This window comes from Trichosurus vulpecula, chromosome 7 (assembly GCF_011100635.1).
Source record: "Trichosurus vulpecula isolate mTriVul1 chromosome 7, mTriVul1.pri, whole genome shotgun sequence".
Taxonomy (NCBI): Eukaryota; Metazoa; Chordata; class Mammalia; order Diprotodontia; family Phalangeridae; genus Trichosurus; species Trichosurus vulpecula.
The window spans coordinates 239921785-239941802 of record NC_050579.1 but is presented as its reverse complement, the minus strand read 5'-3'; the positions used below and the strand labels follow the sequence as shown (position 1 = coordinate 239941802).

The 20018-nt window shown below is 39.5% G+C and overlaps 1 protein-coding gene across 1 annotated transcript in view; it reads left to right on the top strand.

Moving 5' to 3' along the window:
• The first annotated feature begins 6597 nt into the window (after positions 1 to 6597).
• CDC5L (cell division cycle 5 like) overlaps positions 6598 to 20018 on the top strand; it is a 56194-nt gene continuing 42773 nt past the window's right edge. The window contains exons 1-3 of the mRNA XM_036767790.1: positions 6598 to 6928; positions 12700 to 12803; positions 13956 to 14117. Coding sequence (XP_036623685.1) covers positions 6884 to 6928; positions 12700 to 12803; positions 13956 to 14117 — 311 coding nt within the window. The 5' untranslated portion in view covers positions 6598 to 6883. The remainder of the gene's footprint in view (positions 6929 to 12699; positions 12804 to 13955; positions 14118 to 20018) is intronic.

Here is a 20018-nt window from a genome sequence, read left to right as displayed (position 1 = left end):
TTTCTGTGCTAAGACTTTAATAGTCAGGCAGTATCACTTTTCTGGGCTCAAGTGAGAAACCAGGAATAGGTGGTAAAATAGGCAGTGAGCCGAGTTGATGAGTTAGCCAATTTGGGAGGCAGCAGCTGCAGTATAATAAAAATTATCCAAGGGTCCATTGATTAGGGGTGCTGCTGTCAATCAAATCAACAAAATCAACTACACAGAGATAGTTCTACAGTTGTAGTTTGCTCAGATTACAGAGTAGTCTATACTACTAAAGAGCAGGGATTGTTTCATTTTTCATATGTGTACCCCTGGGGCCTAACACAGTACTTGGCACATATTAGGTGCTTAATCAATGCTTGTTGATTGGTTCCTGAATTTGTTCTAACTAGGCACATAGGTTCTCCTGTTGCAGTGATTATAAAGATTAAAGCATAAGAGCCTCAGACTGAAAATTCTTGTGACAAGGTAAAGTGACCTCCACACCACGTAGAGGGAATGTTTCCTGTAAAGATGGGGCAACTACATCTTCCCATGTTCTGGTTGTAGTCACACCCTGCCATCTCTGTTGTAAATTGTGCTGGTCACTCCTGTCTGAGTTGGTAGATAAAAGTTTGTGGTTGTTTGAGTAGGTAAAAATGAAAGCGAATGTCTTTTGCCTTCCTTTGTATCCCTAGGGCTTAGCACAGTGCCCAGAACATAGCAGGCACTTAATAAATGTTTACTGACTGATTTGAATTTTGTTTTACTCTACTTTTATAAATCAGATTAAATGTTTGTTCTAACTCTGTGTGGGAGGCTTGATCGATTAGGAAAAATACATTATCTAGAAAAGAAGAGGACTGGTCAGTTGAGGGAAGACGCAAGACAGTGATGGACATATATATCTATCTATATGTATGTATATATGTGTGTGTGTGTATATATATATGTATATATATATGTATATGTATATACCTTTCAATGTCATAAGGATCTAGGAGACATAATGTAGGTAGCAAAGGCGGGGTAAATGGCAATCCCCGTACATCTGAATCCTGATAGCTTTAAAGGACCAGGTCAGTCTGCATGTTCCCAGTGTGACACCTAGTGGTCACAGAAAATGTTTTTCTCTCAAAGCTGTAGTTCTTGTGAATCTATTTAAAGTTTCCTTTTCACTGAACATCTTCATCTTCACCATTGCTGCCGCCTCCTCCTCCTCTTCCTCTCCTCCCCCCATCTTCCCACCCCTTGTCCTCCCTTTCCTTCTCCTCCTCTTTGTCCTCCTCCTCCTTCCTCTCTTCTTCAACATTTTTCAGGCAGGGGCTGACCTAGACCCTAAAGATCCATACCAACAAACATGCCCTTGTCTCTATTCTTTTCTCATTGCTCATCATCATCTTAATTCAGATACTCATCACCTCTTGTCTAGACTACTGCCATGGCCTCTTAATTAGTTTCACTTTCCCTAGTCTCTTTAGAGCAGCCTCAATCCATCCACCACACAGCTGATGTGATTTTCCTTAAGTAAAGATCTGGCCGTGTCACAACTCTTCTCAAGATATTCAAGCAGCTCCCCAGTGCTTCTAGGATCACATGTAAACTGCCTACTTTGGCTTTTAAAGCATTTCACAAGCTGGTCCTAACCTACCTTTCCCGTCTCATTTTACATTACCCAACTTTCCAAATTCTACAATCCAGCCAAAACAGTCTTCCCTTTGTTACTCACCTATGGTGTGCCATCTCCCGTTTTTAAGACGTTATACTGGCTGCCTTCTATACCTGACCGTCTTTACCTTTTTCATTTCCTTCAAAACTCAGCTCAGGTGCCACCTTCTACATGAAGCCTTGCCTGATTTCCCCCATAAAGGAGTTGGTCATAGTGCCCCTCCATTTTATACATATTGACTCTGTATCTACTTAGACATATACATATTCTCTCCTCCACTAGAATGCAAGCTCTTTCTAAGAAAAGGCTTTTATTTATTCATTGTTTTAAATATCCTTGGGACCTAGCATAATGCCTGGCACAATTAGGTTCTTAATAAATATTGTTGATTGATTGATTCCTGAATTTGTTCTACCTGGACACATAGGTCCTCATATAGAAGTGATTATAAAGGTTAAAGATATACAGTGTCTTGCTATGCTGGAAAATTTGGCATAAGATGAAAATGAGGGACATAACTATGATAAGGCAAAAATGTTCCCCTACCTTGATGACAATTCCAGGCAAGAGTCATATAGGCAGCCGGTTACATTGATAGAATGTCACAGCTAGGCTAAGAATTTTAGCCAGGTGGGAAAATTTTTCATTCAAAAAGAAATGTCACACTGAGGAAATCAAGTCAGGAGAATGCTACCTCTGGGCCAGCTAGGTGGTACGGTGGATAAAGCACCAGGCCTGAAGTCAGGAAGATCTGAGTTCAAATCTGGCCTCAGACACTGACTAGCTAGGTAACCCTGGGCAAGTCATTTAATCCTGTTTGCCTCAGTTTCCTCAGCTGAAAAATGAGCTGGAGAAGGAAATGGCAAACCACTCCAGTGTCTCTGCCAAGAAAACCCCAAATGGGATCTCAAGAGTCAGACACAACTGAACAATTAACCTCTGCCGACCTGTGACAAAGGTTGTTCTCTCCACTTTTTCCTGAGACAAAGCTCTACCTTCGTTCAGGTATGTCAACCCCATAAGGCTGCTGGCACTATGGGTCTTTGACTCAATGGCATTCCCCAACAATCGCACCTGGAATAATACCAGAATATCACTTACAGTCCCATAAGATTTGACTTCAAACATCAAGTTTAGGGCTGGATTCAGTTAGTAATACTGTTATTGTTGTAGAGAATAAACAATGCGAACCAACCTCTTTTTTTTTGAGCCAATTGGGCTTAAGTGACTTACCCAGGGTTTACACAGAGTAGGAAGTTGTCTGAGGCCGGATTTGAACTCAGGTGCACCTTACTCCAAGGTGTGTGCTCTATCCTCTGCACCACCTAGCTGTTGTAGATGGACCTCTTCATTAAAGTCCCTAAGACTGGAGCCTGCTAAGACTGGCTGACTCAAGATGTCACTTCAAAATATAGCATTCTAGGTATAATTCCACACATTTCATAATCATAAATCACCCATAAACTATGACTATAATATAAACTTAGTAAAGGAACATTAGGCATCTCATTCTCTCAGTAACTACATTCTGGAGTTTTCCAAGGTAAGGGGCCTGGAAGCAGCAGTCATCCCTGCAGAGCTGTAAGTTATAGGAGGGGTTAAAAGGCTGGGTTAAAATCCCTGAGGTCACCCATCCCCTCTGTTCTAATAATGAAAGGCTTGCTTATGCCAGTGTGGCTGAAGGGCACTTTTAAAGTTCACCTGGTGGATATATCCATAATTCCAGAAGATGAAAAAATGCAGTATCTCTGAAGCACAATAAAACGAGGGATGCATGTGTAAGGTAGAGGATGGAGCTGGTGGGTGACCGATACCAAGACATACCTGGGTCCTCCTTACTGCTTCTGAAGATCAGGCAGTTAATCGTACCCTTCCCTAGAGCCACCTACTCGAGTACTTTATACTTAATACTTGTAACAATGTTACTAAAAGTCAGAGGGCATCAGAACCATGTGACTCAAACTCACGTGACTTAGGCTTTCTTGTGACTTAAACAGGTCATCAAAGATTCTTGATTCAATCAAAGACTCTTGATTGAAAAAAAGGCAAGACTCAAAGGCACTTGACTGCCTTAGTGCTGAGAAGCACTCCAAAATAAAAAAAAAACAACAAAAAGTCCCATTGTGTTTGCCCTTATAATACTGTACTTTGTATCAGTTCATACAACTTTTCTTATACTTTTCTGAATTCCTCATATTCATATCTTCTCACAGTTCAATAGCATTCCATTGCGGTCATATACCATAACCAGTTCAGTTTTTCTTTAGTTAATGGGCATCCATTTTCTAGCTTCCCTTTTTTTTTGCTACCATAAAGAGAGTTGCCATTTATATTTTGGTATATATGGGTCCTTTCTGTCTTTGACCTCCTTGGGGGTAAATACCCAACCATAGAAGGATCACTGGGGCAAAAGTAGAAACAATTTCATGACTTTTTTGGTTGTTGTTGTTATATTAGTGTGATGGTGTTACTGCATTGCCTCAAACATTAACTGCTTCCATCTTATGTAATTGTCATTTTGAGGGGATATAAAGCAAGTTTCAGTTATTTAATTTGTACTTCCCATTATCAGTTACTGGACGATTCTTTCATCTGATTCTTGATAGTCTACATTTCTTCTTTTGCTTCTATCTTTTGCCCACTCTTGGTAGTATATTTTGGTTCCATTCCCTACATATCTTGGGTTTAACCATTTTATTGTAAATATTTAATGCAGTTTTTTTCCTCCCTCATTTTTTTTTTAATCTGGAAGTTTAAAATTTTTTTCATTTTCCCCTAGTTACATGTAAAAACAATTTTTAACATTTGTTTTTAAAACTTTGAATTCCAAATCCTCTCCCTTCCTCCCCACCCCCAGCCCCCATTGAGAAGGCAAGCAGTTTGATATAGGTTATACATGTGTAGTCATGCAAGACATATTCATAACAGTCATGTTGTAAAAGAAAACATAGACAAAAAAACTCAAGAAAAATAAAGTAAAAAGGATGTTTCAATCTGTATTCAGAAACCATCAGTTCTTTTTCTGGGGATAGATAACATTTTTCATCTTAAGTCCTTCAGAGTTGTCTTGGATCATTGTATTGCTGAGAATAGCTAAGTGATTGACAGCTGACCATCTTACAATACTGCTGTTACTTTGTACACAGGACCTTTCACTTTGCATCAGCTCATTTACGTCTTTCCAAGTTTTTCTGAGAGCATCCTGCTCATCATTTCTTAGAATACAATAGTATTCCATCATAATCATATGCTACAACTTGTTCAGCCATCCCCCAACTGATGAGCATCCCCTCAATGTCTAATTCTTTGCCCTTTTTTTCTCCCTCGATAATTTCTCATCTTATTCCAGCTGTATTAATTTTGTTTCTGCAAAAGCTTTTTAATTTTAGGTGATTTAAGTAATCTGGGTTTTTTTTGCAGGGGGAAGGCAGGGCATTTGGGGTTAAGTGACTTGCCCAAGGTCACACAGCTAGTAAATGTGTCAAATGTCTGAGGTTGCATTTGAACTCAAGTCCTCCTGACTCCAGGGCTGGTGAGCTACTCACTGCACCACCTAGCTGCCTCGAGTGATCTGTTTTATGATAGCTTCTATCCCTTGTTTGGTTAAGACTTTTTCCTAAGCCATAGTTGTGAAAGGCATTTTCTCCCATTCTCCTCTAATGTTTAATAATGGTGCTCTGGATGTATCATATCTGGGCCAGCTACTATTCCCAGCTTTTGAAGTGCTATTCAGCCTCGTCAGATGGCATATCAGGGACTGAAGATTGAGGGTTGGAATTCAGCGGTGCATTTGTCCCTGCTGATGAAAATAGATTTGTAGAGAAATGCTGACAAATTTGTTCTCTTTTTCGGCTGTCTTCTTCCAGCCAGTTGTATTTATGGATGCCTTTGGTATGACGTAGCTCAGTTCCATCTCATGCTAGGCTTTCTGTATAGTTTTGGTAGCAGCTGTCCTGCGTGTCACCCAGAAGGTCCCCATGCTATGCCAAGGTGAAGAGAGGTATATTCTTGGTTCCTGCCCCAACCCAGGGTGGATTCTTATCTTTTAAAGAGAGCCTTTCCTAACTCCTCTTAATTTTAGCGTCTTCCCTCTTCTAATTATTTCCTAGCTCGTTTGTACATATTTGTTTCTTTGTTGTCTCCATTAGGACTGTGAGCTCCTTGAGGGGCAGAAACTGCCTTTTGTCTCTTTTTTGTATTTTATAAATACTAAATGTTCTATAATAATATTTGTAAAAATAAATGACATATAACAATAAATAATTATACTATACAATCATAAGAATAAATATTTATATTCTATAAACAATAAATGTTTATTGACTGAGATTCCACCAGGAAAAACATCAAAAATAAAATAATAAAGCAGTTAATTGAAACGTATGAACAAAATATAACTGGGGAAAAAACCTTGCAGCAAAATTCTTAACCTCTCATAAAACAACGGAAAATAGTTGGCCCCATGCCAACTGGGAAAAGACAATGAATCCTTTAGTAGGGCGTTTTGGGGATGGGGGTAGGGAGAGAGTGTGGGGGAACCAGGGGTTGGCTTCTAAAATCCCTTCCAGCGCTTAGTCTACGGTCCTATGAGTCATGCCTGGCTGTCTACACCTGCTTTATTATATTTACTTATTAGTAGCATTCCCCCTGGAGAATCCATAAGGTCCTTGGGGGCAGGGCTGGTGTCTTCCTTTTTCTTTTCTCTTCCTTTCTCTTTTTGTTTTTGAATTTTTAGCCTAGCCCAGCCATTCACATTACAGGCACCTAATAAATATTTATTGAATTGAATGAAATAGAATCCCCGAGTTCCCATGCAAAGTTTTTAACCTGTTCGTCCACGGACCAGGCGAAAAAACACCGTGCAATAGAACTAATATTCCCTTGTGTGACACACCTCCTGGCGTCAGGTGGCGCTATGAGCCCCACTCGTCTCTATCCCCGCCCCCCACCATTGACGCAACCGCCGATCGACCGGGGAACGAAGATGCGTCCTCCAGCTTTTTATGCGCCTGCGTGCCACCAAGCGCAGGCGGGCGCTTTGACCGGGAATCTGTCTACCTTGTTTGTGTTACTCCCCGCGACCCGGTAATCTCGCGTGATTAACCTCCTCCCTGAGCCTGCGCAGAGCATTCTGAAGCCGAAGGTCGTGCTGGGAAGAAGGGTCGGCTCTGGGTTCGGGGGCCTCTACGCCATTTCGGTGCTTGCCCGGTCGCCTCGGCTAATTGCCGAATCTCTCACCCTTCCGCCAAGATGCCTCGGATTATGATCAAGGGGGGCGTATGGAGGAATACGGAGGTGAGTGTTGTCTTCCTGTCACTCTCCCTGGCCCCCTGCGGTGGTGTGTGCGCATGCGCCGTTCTGATGTTAGAGCAGCGATGGGGGCGGGGAGTAGGTGGTTAGAATCCTAAAGTATGTAAAGTTGGAATGGACCTTAGGGGGTCACACAGTCCAGCCCCTTCTGTAAGGGCCCCCATGTGCTTTTCCTCTGCCTCCACTTGACGTTTATAACTTGGCGCCACCCCGTCTTTCCAGGATTTTCGCAATACTTTCACGGACTCGATGATCCAGGCAAGACTGGACAACTGGACATCGCTCCATCCAGAACGTCTTGCATCCATCCCCCCACCCCCGGTGCCTTTGCTCCTCTGGAATACCCTTCCTACCTACAGCATAATGTTGCATTTCTCCTTATCCTCTAAAGCCCAACTTAGACACCTCCTCCAGGAAGCCTTTTACAGAATCATAGCATCTCAAGAGTTGGAAGGAGATCTCAGTGCCACTCTGGCTCTATGCATGACCTGCAAAAGAGAATTCCCACTGCAACAGAGGTCATAGATTTTAGAGCTGGAGGGGATTCTAGAGATCTTCGAGTCCAACTCTTTATCATTTTACAGGTGAGGAAACCGTGGCTTAGACTTGAAAAGTGCTCCTCCATCCCTGGCTGGGATAAAACCCAATGCCTCCCGAGATGCCCATTGGTCTTTTGGATGGCTCTAATTTCTAAGGAGTTTTTCCTTATATCAAATCGAAATTTGTCTTCTGCCAGCTGAATAATAATATTAACAATAGCCAGCATTTCTATACCTTTATAGGGTTTGCAGAGTGTTCTATCACTACCACCCTGGGAAGAAGGTACTGTTGTCATTTGAATTAACAGATGAGGAAACTAAGGCAGAGTGATTTGCTCAGGGTCATGTGGGAATTTAGGTCTTCCTGACTCTTAAGTGCAGCATTCTTTGTGTCGTACCACCTACCTGCTTGTTGTACTTCCACTGATTATATTTGATTCTGTTTTCTGAACGCATCTAATCCTCCCATCAAATGATGACTTTTTTTTTTTAATGCTTTAGAACTTTTTGTTTTTTGTCACTCTGGACTTGACAAACACCAATGAATGTGAACATTTCCATATTCAACAAATAGAAAAAAGATTACATATAAAAATGCAAAGATTGCTCATAGCTTGTTTTTAAAAGAACATAAGAAATTTAGTTTGTTAGTTTCAAAGCTGTTCTGCTCCTTTATGTCTAAACTTTGAACCTTCTGGAGAAAGTTCTCTGTACTTTTCTCTGTACTTTAGTTCTTCTATGACTTCCCTCCTTTCTTCCTTCTTTCCTTCCTTTCTTCCTTCCTTCATTGCTGTCACCCTCCCTTGTAGCAGATAAACAGTTGAGCAAAACAGATCTACACATTGGCCATGACAGAAAACATCTGTCACTTTCTGTGCCTCTTGTCCATTCCACTCTGAAAGTGGCAACCTTTCAGTTTCAAATAGATTGAGGACCAGGGTTCAACTCTGAAACTTACTACCTTTATGAGTTGGTCCCAATCCCTTAATTTTTCTGGGTTTCAGTGTTCTCATTTCTAAAACAAGGGGGTTGTATTATACTGCCCTTGATGTCTCCTTATGCTACAGTAGATCTGTGCTCCTGTGGAGTATTTGTAGACAGCTATTATATCCTGATGAACTTTCTCATCTTCAGGCTGACTATTCCCAATCCTTCAACCTCTCCTTTTCCTTTCCCAGTTGGTGAAATTTCAAGCACATTTTCAGCTGGAGTGATTAGGGAAAACTATAGTGTGCCTGAGTCTAGCCCTGAAGGAAAATAAGGATTCTGGAAGGTCTTGGTATGGGAGGGAGTACATTCCAGGTATGGGGGATAGCCTGAGCAAATGCACATAGAGGTGAATATTATTCTGCGTAGTCCAGATTTCTGGAGAATAGAGTGTATGAAGGGGGAGTAATGTGAAATAATGTTGGAAAAGTATTACTCATCCATACCCCAATATTGAAGCCAGGTTGTGGGGGATTGTTCAAGACTAAGGAGTTTGCATTTAAAAACAGTTAGCAAGACTTTTTGAGCAGGGAATGATGTGGTTGGATCTTTGCCTTGGGAAGGTCAATTTAGTAGTTTTCTGAAGAATTATACAGAAGAGAAACTATAAGAGTGAGTCCAGGTTGAAGACGTTATCATAGTCCATACAAGACATGTTGTGTCCTTGGCTTATATTAGAGTAGAAATGGTTACATCTTAGTTGAGAGCTGAGGTTAAGAACAAGTGGGTTCATTTAGGAGGGTTGGGATTCTGGAGTGAGAGCCAGCAGGTAGGGTGGATGGGATAGCATAGGAAAGCTGCCCATTCAACAATTCTTGTGTGTTAATAACTGTGTGAAACTTTGCTAGATGTTGGGGATGAGAAAAGAAGTTGGGATAAAAAAGGACACCAGTCATCTCTAGGGGATTGTATCAGTAAGGCAAGATTCACGGTATTGATAGTGACCATGAATATGCCTGTATAGTTCAGAATTGAAAAGTGTAAGAGACTCTTATGTAGAAGGCAGAAGTAAAACATTTATTCAGATGTCAGAGGATGAAGTCCCAAAACCAGTAATTCCAACAATTGTATCCCAACACCAGTAAGTCTGCTTCAGCGTAACAGCAAGGAAATTAAAACACATCGCAGCAAGGAGCCAAGCCACCCTGTGACCTTCCCCCTCTGCTAGGACCTTCCTATAAACACTCACTCACTAATCTTTTCTGTTTGCCTTCTCCTTTCTGAGAGCTTGCAGTTCTGAAAGCCCTTGCAGGTCTCTCCCCCTCACCATCTCCCCATCTCTTCATCTCTTCATCTCTTCCAGTTCTGCATCTCTGTGTCTCTGCAGTCCTCTCTCTTAGCCTTTCCAGTTCTCTCCCTCCGCGAGCACGAGTGCGTGTGGTCCCTCCCTCCCAGTCCTGCATCTCTGAGCTTAATGGCTATCCTCAGGGTGTATATACCCTGCCTAGGGCCCCTCCCTCCCCCCAGCTTCACACCTAATCAGCAAGAGGATGTGGGCCTAGGGTGTCATATCTAGTTAGCAAAAGGGTGTGGGCCTTGTGCTTAACACTTAGTTAGCAAAAAGAGTGTGAGCCTGCTTACAAACAAGCCTCCCCAATCAACCTTCCCTTAACTAACTCCTCCTGAGGCCTATTAAATGGGGGAGGGTGGAGGGAAGAAGATCTTTAATCACATTAACAACCCTAGGGGATGGAGTGGTGGTTGAGAGTTTAATATACTTTTTTGTTCATCATTACCACAGAATAACATTACACAAGAGAAGCAGTGTGCTATAATGGATGACAGACCTGGCCTCAGAGTCAGGAAAATTTGTGTGCATGTCACCTCTGACACATATTTGTGTGACCCTGCGCAAGTCATTTAACTTTTCAGTGCTCCGGGTAACTTCTGAGACTATAAGTTGTATAAACTGCAAAGCAAGTGCTAATTGGCATTAGCTATCTCCTGTGTGTGTGAGACATAGCCTGCACTAAGCCCTTTGTCTTTCTTTTAGGAATTGGGCAGCATGTTTCATCATCAGTCTTCTGGAATCATGATTGGTTGTTGTGCTGATTAGAGTTTCTAATTGAGAATTGTTTGTCTTTACTATATTGTTGTCGTATAAATTGTTTTGGTTCTGTTCACTCACTCTGCATCTCATCTCAGTCTTCCCAGATTTCTATGAAATGATCCCTTTCATCGTTTCTTACAGCACAGTAGTATTCCATTGCATTCATATACAAAAGCTTGTTCATCTATACCCTAATTTATGGGCACACCCTCAGATTCCCATACTTTGTCATCTCAAAAAGAGCTAGAAATAATTTGTACCTCCTTAGAGTTTGTTTGCTTAGGACTAATTCCCCAACCCACCCACCCCCAGTTTCCTCTCTCTGCTTCTCCCCTTTCCCTCCTAATTCTTTGTAAAGTAAAATATATTTTTGTACCCAAGGGTTTGTGTGTGTGTGTGTGTGCGTGTATGTATGTATGTATATATATGTATGTTCTTCCCTCTTTTGCTCCTCCCAGAAGGAGGGGGCTTCTTGTTTATATAGATGTCTGCTTGTCCATCCTGATTAAGTGAGAGAACTCGCTTCCTCACACCCCAAATTCTTCATTCCTCTGTTTCCATTCTTCTCTTAAGATCAGCAAGACATAACAGAACCACTCCCATATCTTGTCTAATTGGGCTCTCTCTCTGACTCCTGATAATGATTGGGCTCAGAGGGGACACATTATCTCCAAATATTAGAATGTAAGCAGTCTATCCTTATTTAGCATCCTTATGGCTCATTTTTGTTTACGTTTTTATGTTTCTCTTGACTCCTGTGGTTGAACTGAAAAATTTCTACCAACTGTGGATAAGTTGTAAGAAGACAAGGAAAGGTAGAAAGGACCCAAGTTATCAAGAGCTTTAAATATCAAAGGAGCTAATATTTGATTTTGGAGGTAATAGTGAGCCACTGGAACTTATTGAATGGGAGTGTGACAGGGTCATAATATGTTTAAGAAAAATTACCTCAGCTTCTTAGTAGGGTATGAATTGGAGTGGGGAGAGAGTAGCAGCTGGAAGACCAGTTAGAAGGCTATTGAAATAGTCCAGGTGAGATATAATGAAGGCCTGACCTAAGTTTGTGGTTGTGTGAGGGGAAAAAATAGGTTTTTCACAAGAAAAGTGAAGGTAAAAGCAACAAGATTTGGTGATGGATCCCCTCTGTGGGCTGAGTGAGAACGAGGAATCCGGAATGACACTGAAGTTGCCAGCTGGGGTGACTGATGGGGAAGAGAGGAGGGACTTGGGGATTAAAGATAATGAGTTCTGTTTTGGATAGATTGAGTTTGATATGCTTATGGAACATCCAGTTTGATCTTCCAAAAGTGTATTTCATGTCATTTCCCTACTGGTACTCCCTACTGGAGTGGCTCCCTATTTACTGTAGAATCAGCTATTATTAAATCTTTATTATCCTTCTGAAATGTCTTATTTTTGTGCAAATTTTATAATACGTAAGATTATTAGCATAGTAGTACATGTACATAACTTAAAAATAAATTTACATATTGGGGGTGCATATTGAAACATTTTTGATAATTAATGTCCTGTCAACACTGTTTGGAGATGGACCCTAGATCTACCCATGAAGTTCCAGGCCCAGGCCTACTACAGAGATATTAAGCCAGTGTAATAATAGCAATAGTTAAGCTTTACGTGATGCTTTAAAGTTTACCAAGTGGTTTACCTATCTCATCTGTGCTCATCTGTGAGGTGGGTTCTATATTAGTTACCCCCTTTACTGATGAAGAAGACGAAGTGTAGAGAGGTCAAGTTTCTTGTCGATATTAATACAGTGAGTTAATGTCAGTGGTAGAATTCAAACCTAAGCCTTCTGGACTACATGTCCAGCTTTCTGTCCACTGTGCTATAGTGGAAAAGGACTCGATGGAAGAGTCAGATGAGTTAGTACCAGATATGTCAGGTGTTAGCCAGGTGGCTTTGGGAATCACATTACTTCTCTTGGCCTCAGTTTCCTCATTGGTGGGATGAAACCATTGAATTACATGATTTTTTTAAGGTCTTTTCCAGCTTTACAATTCCCCATCCTCCTTTTTTGGGGGGTAAGGGGGAAGGAAGGGGTGTTGCCTAACCTTGCTTGGAATACTACAGAAACCTTATCAGAACTGAGTTAAGTTGATTCTTTCTAGTGAAAAATAATTTTTGTTGTTAAATCCTTTTCTTGTTAATTTCCTTAGGATGAAATTCTCAAAGCGGCGGTAATGAAATATGGGAAGAACCAGTGGTCTCGGATTGCTTCACTGTTGCACAGGAAATCAGCAAAGCAGTGCAAGGCCAGATGGTATGTGCCAGTCAGTGAGGGAAACCTTGAAAACTTAATGTGTAATTAATGGTAATGGGGGAAACGTGGACTTCTTTGAATTTAATTAAGGAAAGAGCAGGAATTAAGAGTGTAGTGTAAAGATCTGAAGAGTCAGGAAAACTAGGTCCTAGTCCTGGTTCTCTCATGAACTTGTCTGACTGGGCAAGTCACTTCACACATTTGGGCCTCAGATGCTTGGCAAATTGGAATAAGCATTCTTGCCCTGTGGCACAGAACTATAAGGGTGGAAGGAATGCCTCAGGACTTTGGAAACTCTAAAGCACAAATGGAAGGTACAAGGAGCTTAGGAATGGATTTCTGAACTAAAAGTTCATGTTTGACATCGGGAAAATATCCTCTTTGTTCCCACTGTTCCAGTGAAAGAATAGTGTGTTTAGTGGAAAGAACAGTGGACTTTGAGTCAGGTAAGTCCCGAATTTGAAATACAAGTTCTGTGACTGTGGTCAAGTCCCTTAACTTTTGTGAGGTTCAGTTGCCTCATCCGTAAAATAGGGATGTTATTTGTTGTGCCCATAGTTGATGAATATTGAATGATTGATGTGTGTGTATATATATGTGTATATATATAATATATGTATATATATAAAACTTTGTATGCCTTGAAGTAAATGATCAGAAATAAATATTTATAATTATTATCATTACTAAAGTTAGAGAGGTAGTATGGTGCAGTGGATAAAGCTTTGGACTTGGTTCTTGAAAATACGTGTGCTTTCATTCATTGTGTTTGTATCCCCAGCACCTAGCACAGTGCCTGATAAAAATGCATTTTAAACCGAAATAGCCCATAATACCATCCTAAACACATCTAGGAGTGTTGGTGAATGGGGAAACTGGACCCTAAATTGAGATGAATCTTTGAGCAGAATGGCTTCAACAGGAATAGTGGGAAGGAGAGAGGAAAACTTACTAGGGGTACTAGGCAAATAGGGAGTGATCAGAGGCACTAACATGACAATAAAAAAGAGGAGGAAGGTAGCCTTGAAAGTAAGGGAACAAGATAATCTGCAGCATGCCTTTAGGACAAGAAATTTATAAGGGGTTCATGAAGGATACAAAAGAATCAGTTCATGTTACTACTTATGAGATAACACTATTTCTTTGTTACAGGTATGAATGGTTGGACCCAAGCATTAAGAAGACTGAATGGTCGAGGGAGGAGGAAGAAAAGCTTTTGCACCTGGCCAAATTGATGCCGACCCAGTGGAGAACCATTGCCCCAATCATTGGGCGGACAGCTGCACAGTGCTTGGAGCACTATGAATTTCTCCTGTGAGTGAGTCTTTGGAAAAAAAAAAATTCAAATTGTACACAATGTTGAAGAAAACTTTGGATTACTTCTTTTGATTTTAAACAATTGTAGATCTGAATAAAAGTAAAGGAGCTAATTTAAAAGAAAATTCTTTAATGGTTAAAATCAACGTCAGTAACCTTATGTTGTTTAGGTTTAAGCCTGCCATCTGCTAACATGGATTGATCAGGAGTGTGAATTGTCTTAAATTTCAATTAAATTGAAGAAAGATGAAACAGGAAAAAAATAGCATGTAAAGTAAAGTGTGTTTTCCATTAGTCCTTAAACTAATCAGCACAGTTCTTTGAAGTTCTTTATTATTTGCTTTATCTGTGGAACTCCAACTTGATTTCTGTAGTAACTTACACAGCTTTTTCAAATCTCTACCTCTTTTCAAGGACATCTCAAAGATCTACTAAATTTTACTAGGATGAGGTTTTGAAAGCTATGGTTACTCTTAACATGGAAGCATGTTTTAAGCACATGAACAAAAATCAATTTCCCCTCAAAATTTCTTGGGGATAGCAGGATTCTATACATTTAAAATTTTTTTGTTGTATACATTCTACTCTAATTCTTATTTTAATAATCTCTTAACTCTGAATGGACACTTTGGAATCACAATGGTAGGCTCTGTTTAGGGAAGAAGGAAGTAGTATGTAACAAAATCATTAACTTTGCTGCTAAATCTTAGGCTATAACAGTGTTCTGGGTCTCCAGTCCCAGTCCTTTTTTCTACTGCTTTTTAAAAATGTGATCTTGGCTAGGTTAATTAATTTCTTCATGATTTGTCTATCTGTGGAATGGTGCTAAGTGGCCTTTTAAATGATTTGAAGCTCCTGACATAGTATGTCCTCGATCCTCTTGAAAGAGGGTTACCATAAATACAAAAGGATTTTACTTTAAAAACTAATGGCACAGAGAAAGAAAACTATAATCACAGTAATGAATATTGATGCAAAAATTTTAAATAAAATCCTTATCAGGGTGCTAAAGAAACGTATCCAGAAAGTAATTCATTGTGAACATTTTGGAGTCATACTCAGGATTCAAGAATGGTTCAGCGTTAGAAAAACAATGAGCAAAAACAACAAAGATAACAAAAGCTATGTGGTTATTTTAGTAGATGCAGAAAAAGCCTTTGATGGAATATGGTATTCATCTTAAAAACCTTCAAAGACCTAGCTGTGAAAAAGCATTTTTTAAATATGAAAAAATTGCATCTATTTTTAGGATTTCTAAGTAGTAGATGAGGAGAATGCTATGGATTTAGGTTAGGATTTAGGGTTGGCCAAGATTTGATAAAATATCTCATACTATTCTTATAGGGAAGATGGAGAGACGTATGGATTAGATGTTCATATACTTAGAACTAGGATTCAGAACTAGTTGAATGGCTAGACTCAAAGAACGGTTGTTCACGATTCATTATCAGCGTGGCAGAAGGAGTGGAGTGTTCTTGGGATGTGTTTTTGACTCTGTCCTGGTCAGTCATTATCACTGATTTGGAAAAAGGGATAGATATATGATCATCAGATTTGTAGATGACACAGAGTTGTTGGGGAATTGCTCACACATTAGATGATAAAATCAGATTTCTATGAATCTAATAAAATAAAATTTATTAGAAACAAAAGTCATCTTTACAAATCCAGAGTGGTAAAGTCTTGGTTAAACAGCAGTTCTGGAAAAGATCTGGGCATTTTAGGACACTGAAAACTCAGTGTGAGTCAGCAGAGCCATGTCGCAGCCAGAAAAGATTATGTGATCTTGGCGAAAGACAAAGCTTCCAAGAAATAGAAGTGATAGTTCCACTGTATTCTGCCTTTGTTAGACCTTATCTGGAGTACTGTATCCAGTTCTGGATGCCTAGAGAAGATGAGATGCAGGAGGATGTGATTCTATCTGGCCCCAGAGGGCAGAACTTGGAGCAAAAGGTAGATATTGCAAAGAAGGCATTTTTAAGCTTGATGTAAAGTAAAACTTCCTAACAATTACAGCTGTTCAGAAATAGAATGGATTGCCTTAAGAGGTGGTGGTTTCCCTACCTTGGAAGTCTTCAGGATAGGTGGGATGGCCAGATGTCATTTATGTTATAGGTTGGACTTAGATAGCTGTTGATATCCTTTCCAACTCCTTCATTCTCTGATTCTGGGATTTCATTTTTCTCAAAACTAGAAGGTGCCAACAGGAGTAAAGCAAGTATACTCAACGTTCTCCATTTATTATTAAACATAGTTGTAGAGGTGCTAGCTACATGATAAGATAAGAGAACAAGTCAGAGGCATAAAGGCATTGGCAAAAAAGAGTCGAACTGTCTCTTTGCAGATGGCATCATGGTTATGTAAGAAACCTCAGAGAATCAATGAAGAAACTAATTGAGATGATAGCTTCAGTAAAGTATCAGGATAAAAAAATTCATAAACTCAATAACATTACAGTATTAAGAAAAACCAAGAAATGATAATCATATCTAAAAGTTAATAATAGCTAATAGCTGCCTAGTGCTTTAAGATTTACAGAGTGCTTTACATAGAAATTTGTTCCAAATTACTACAAACAACAGTATGGAGTGGTGGATAGTGAGCTGTCCTTAAGAGTGCAGGAAAACCTGGGTTCAAGTCCTATCTTATACAGTCCATCCATGCTTGCTCATCCTATGTGATTCTTGTCCATGTCCTTCCAAAAGTTCACCATATGGGATCTACCCAACTTGCTGGAGACCTTCCTCATTTTGTCCTGACACTCTCTGGTCGTCCACCTCTGATCCCTCATACTTGGCTTTGTGGCCAGCTCGTCTTCATTTCCTGTCACACTATGCCTTTTTTCTCCAGAGTTCCTTCTTGGTTATGGGCAACAGCCTGCTCACACCCACCATTGCCCTCTGTGATTTTTTTAGTTTTCATTTTTAGTACTTCAAATGAGTTGTAATCTTTCCTGCTATTATGTAGAAACACCAGCTGAATATTAATATTGAAAAGATTGGCCTTTGCTTTCATGGAACTCCTGGATCAGTAAAAGAGCTTTGTAATTTCTTGAAAGCAATCCAGCCTGCTCTCCTTTTCCTGTTTAACTCTGGGCCTAACTAGTTCATCTCTATTGTCTGTCCAAGATACACATAGTATTGGACCACCTCTCTGGCATGACCATCCAGATGTTTGTTGAAATCTTGTTGAAATCCTGGCAATTGGTCTTTCCTGTGTAGATTGACAGGCCACATTTCATTAAGGGATTACAGTTCTCTTTTGGGAGGCTTTGCAGGATCTGGGGCTTAATAGAATCTGCTCAATGTCATCTGCAAACAGGAACATCTGTAGGACCTCACCATCCACAAGAAATCCCTTTTGGACAAGGACTTTGTATTGAATCTCCAACATCACAGTGGTGAATGCCTTTGGAAAACTTACATCCCCTGTTTTACGCCTTGCCTGATGTTACAATTGAAGGTTATCGAACAGGGTGAATTCTCTTATATCTTCTAATGAATTTTGAGTGTTTTTGACATATAGCTGGGAGACACGTAAAAGAGTCTGTAAGGTGGCATTTTGTCTTGCTGAATCAAAAAACATTTTCATAATCGACAAACAGCAAACAGTGAAATCATATTCTCTACATCTTTTAGTTAATTATGAAATGGTAAATATATGGTCCGTTGTTTTAAGATTGCTCACAAAAGCCTGCTTATTCCCTCATCAAGGATGTCTTTGATTCATATATAGATGACTGTCATAAAGATTTAACGTAGATGAAAGGAGTTGGTACATAGGTCTGTAATTATTCATATTCTCTCAGTTGCCCTTTTTTTGGTATAAGGTCTGAGATTTTTTTCCCTGCCTTTTACATATTCCACTCAGATATCTTGTCTGTCAGTACCTCAGTGCTTTCTCTCTCTCTCTCTCTCTCTGTCTCTCTCTCTCACACACATACACACGCACAAACGCACACATATACACTCACACGTTCACACACGGGTGAGCACACACACACTCTTGCCTTTTGCCCATCTTGTTCTCTAGTGCACTATCTGTGATGGAGAGAGAACACTTTGTTAAAATGGCTTTTGTAATTTTCTGTTTTTCTAATGTTTCTTGTTCTCCTTCCACTTTAATCCTTGAATGACTTTGGGGTGACTTTGATGTCTTGCCAAGCTATCTTTGAACTGATTTTCCTTTCCACTGCTTCATGAGTTGATTCTGTTCATAATTGTCCATCGTTCTTTTTTGTAAACTTTTACCTATTTATATTCCTACCTACTGTTGCTTTTGGCAGCCATCTTTCTGTTTGGCAAATAAGTCAGAGGTTTCCTGAGGTCATTTCTAGGCTTTTTTTGTCTTTTTGTTGTTAACAGTTAATTTACATTGAGTTGAAATCGTTCCAGATAGTTAGATTTGGCTTCTATATAATTTCTGTCACCCATTTCCTATTTTTCATGTTAAATAAATTTTTAAAATAAGTTCCAGGGTTAAGTTGTTTTCAGTCATATGATATTTTTAAAATTCCTTTTCTTGAGTTTTTTTTTTTTAAACTAATTTTGATCTTAGCTGGCAAGTTTATGGTCTGACTAGAAAGATAAATGATTCAGCTATGATGGGAGCTGATTCATGTCTACAACACATTTTTCTCTGTTAAAATATGATTTATTTTGTTCTTTATGGTGTTATTCGTTACTCACCAAACCTAATGCCTGCTGATTCATTTTTTTTTGGTAGTATAGAGGTGTGAGACTTTTCTATAAATTTTGTCTTTGGCTTCTCTCATTTCTTTTCTTGAACCATGCTTTCCCATAAATTTATCCCATCCTTTCTTTTTCCCACATTTACGTTGAAGTTACCAAGTGTCAGAGCATATGTTGATTTGATTCAGAGGATCTTATTGAGTTCTCTGTCGAATTTGTCTACCACTAAATCTCAGCAACCAGTGTGGGTGCATAAGCTGCAGTTATTTTCATGGTAGTCTTTTTGCAAGTGCTTATTAGTTTTTTTTTTTTCTTTAATAAATTTCTTTATTTATTTTTAGTTTACCACGCACGGTTCTACATAGTTTTGAGTTCCAGTTTTGAGTGCTTATTAGTTTTGCAATAATTGATGACCAAATATGCTGTGAAATAATGTTTCTTGTTGGTTATGGGTATTTGATAAAAGTTACTCTGCCAGCTTCTTTCTTTACCATCCATCTATTTAGCTGCAAATTCCTTTTTCTGGTTTAATTTATAGCAGGAATCCCAAGATTGATATGATTCAGCTCCTCTAGGAATATGTCCCTTGGTTTGGTCACTGAACAAGGATCTCACATTTAGAATATCAATAGTCAAGAGTTTAATGATGGTCTGAAAATTGTGTGATTCTTAGCATCTTCTCTGCTTGGTTTCCTGCCCCTTTGTCACGATCCCTGCAGGAGTGGAAGGGGCATGCCCAGGACTGAGAGCCATTTGTATAAATACACCTGCAAGACACTTTTGACAAAAAGAAAGGGAAGCTGCTACTAGTTCAAAATGGACATGGGACCACCATACAAAAGGTCACACCATGAAAATGTTAAGAGGAGAATGAGATCAGGGATTATTCACAACTATGGATAAGGGGAGATTTTCATGTAAACAAAGGGAGATAGAACATAAAAAATAAACTAGAAAATTTTGACCTCATAAAATTTTAAAAGCCATTACATAAAGTCAATGAAGACAGGATTAGAAGAAAAACAGCAAAGCACGGAAAATACTTGTATCCTTAGACAAAAGTCTGATAACCAAAAAACACAGGGACTTGACATTTCTGGAGTAAATGTAGTAGAATGGTGGTACAGGGGACAGAAGATGCTAAATGTCACAGTTTTTATACTAGACATTAACTGTGAAGTAAAATGTTTTGTATAACAATTTTTTC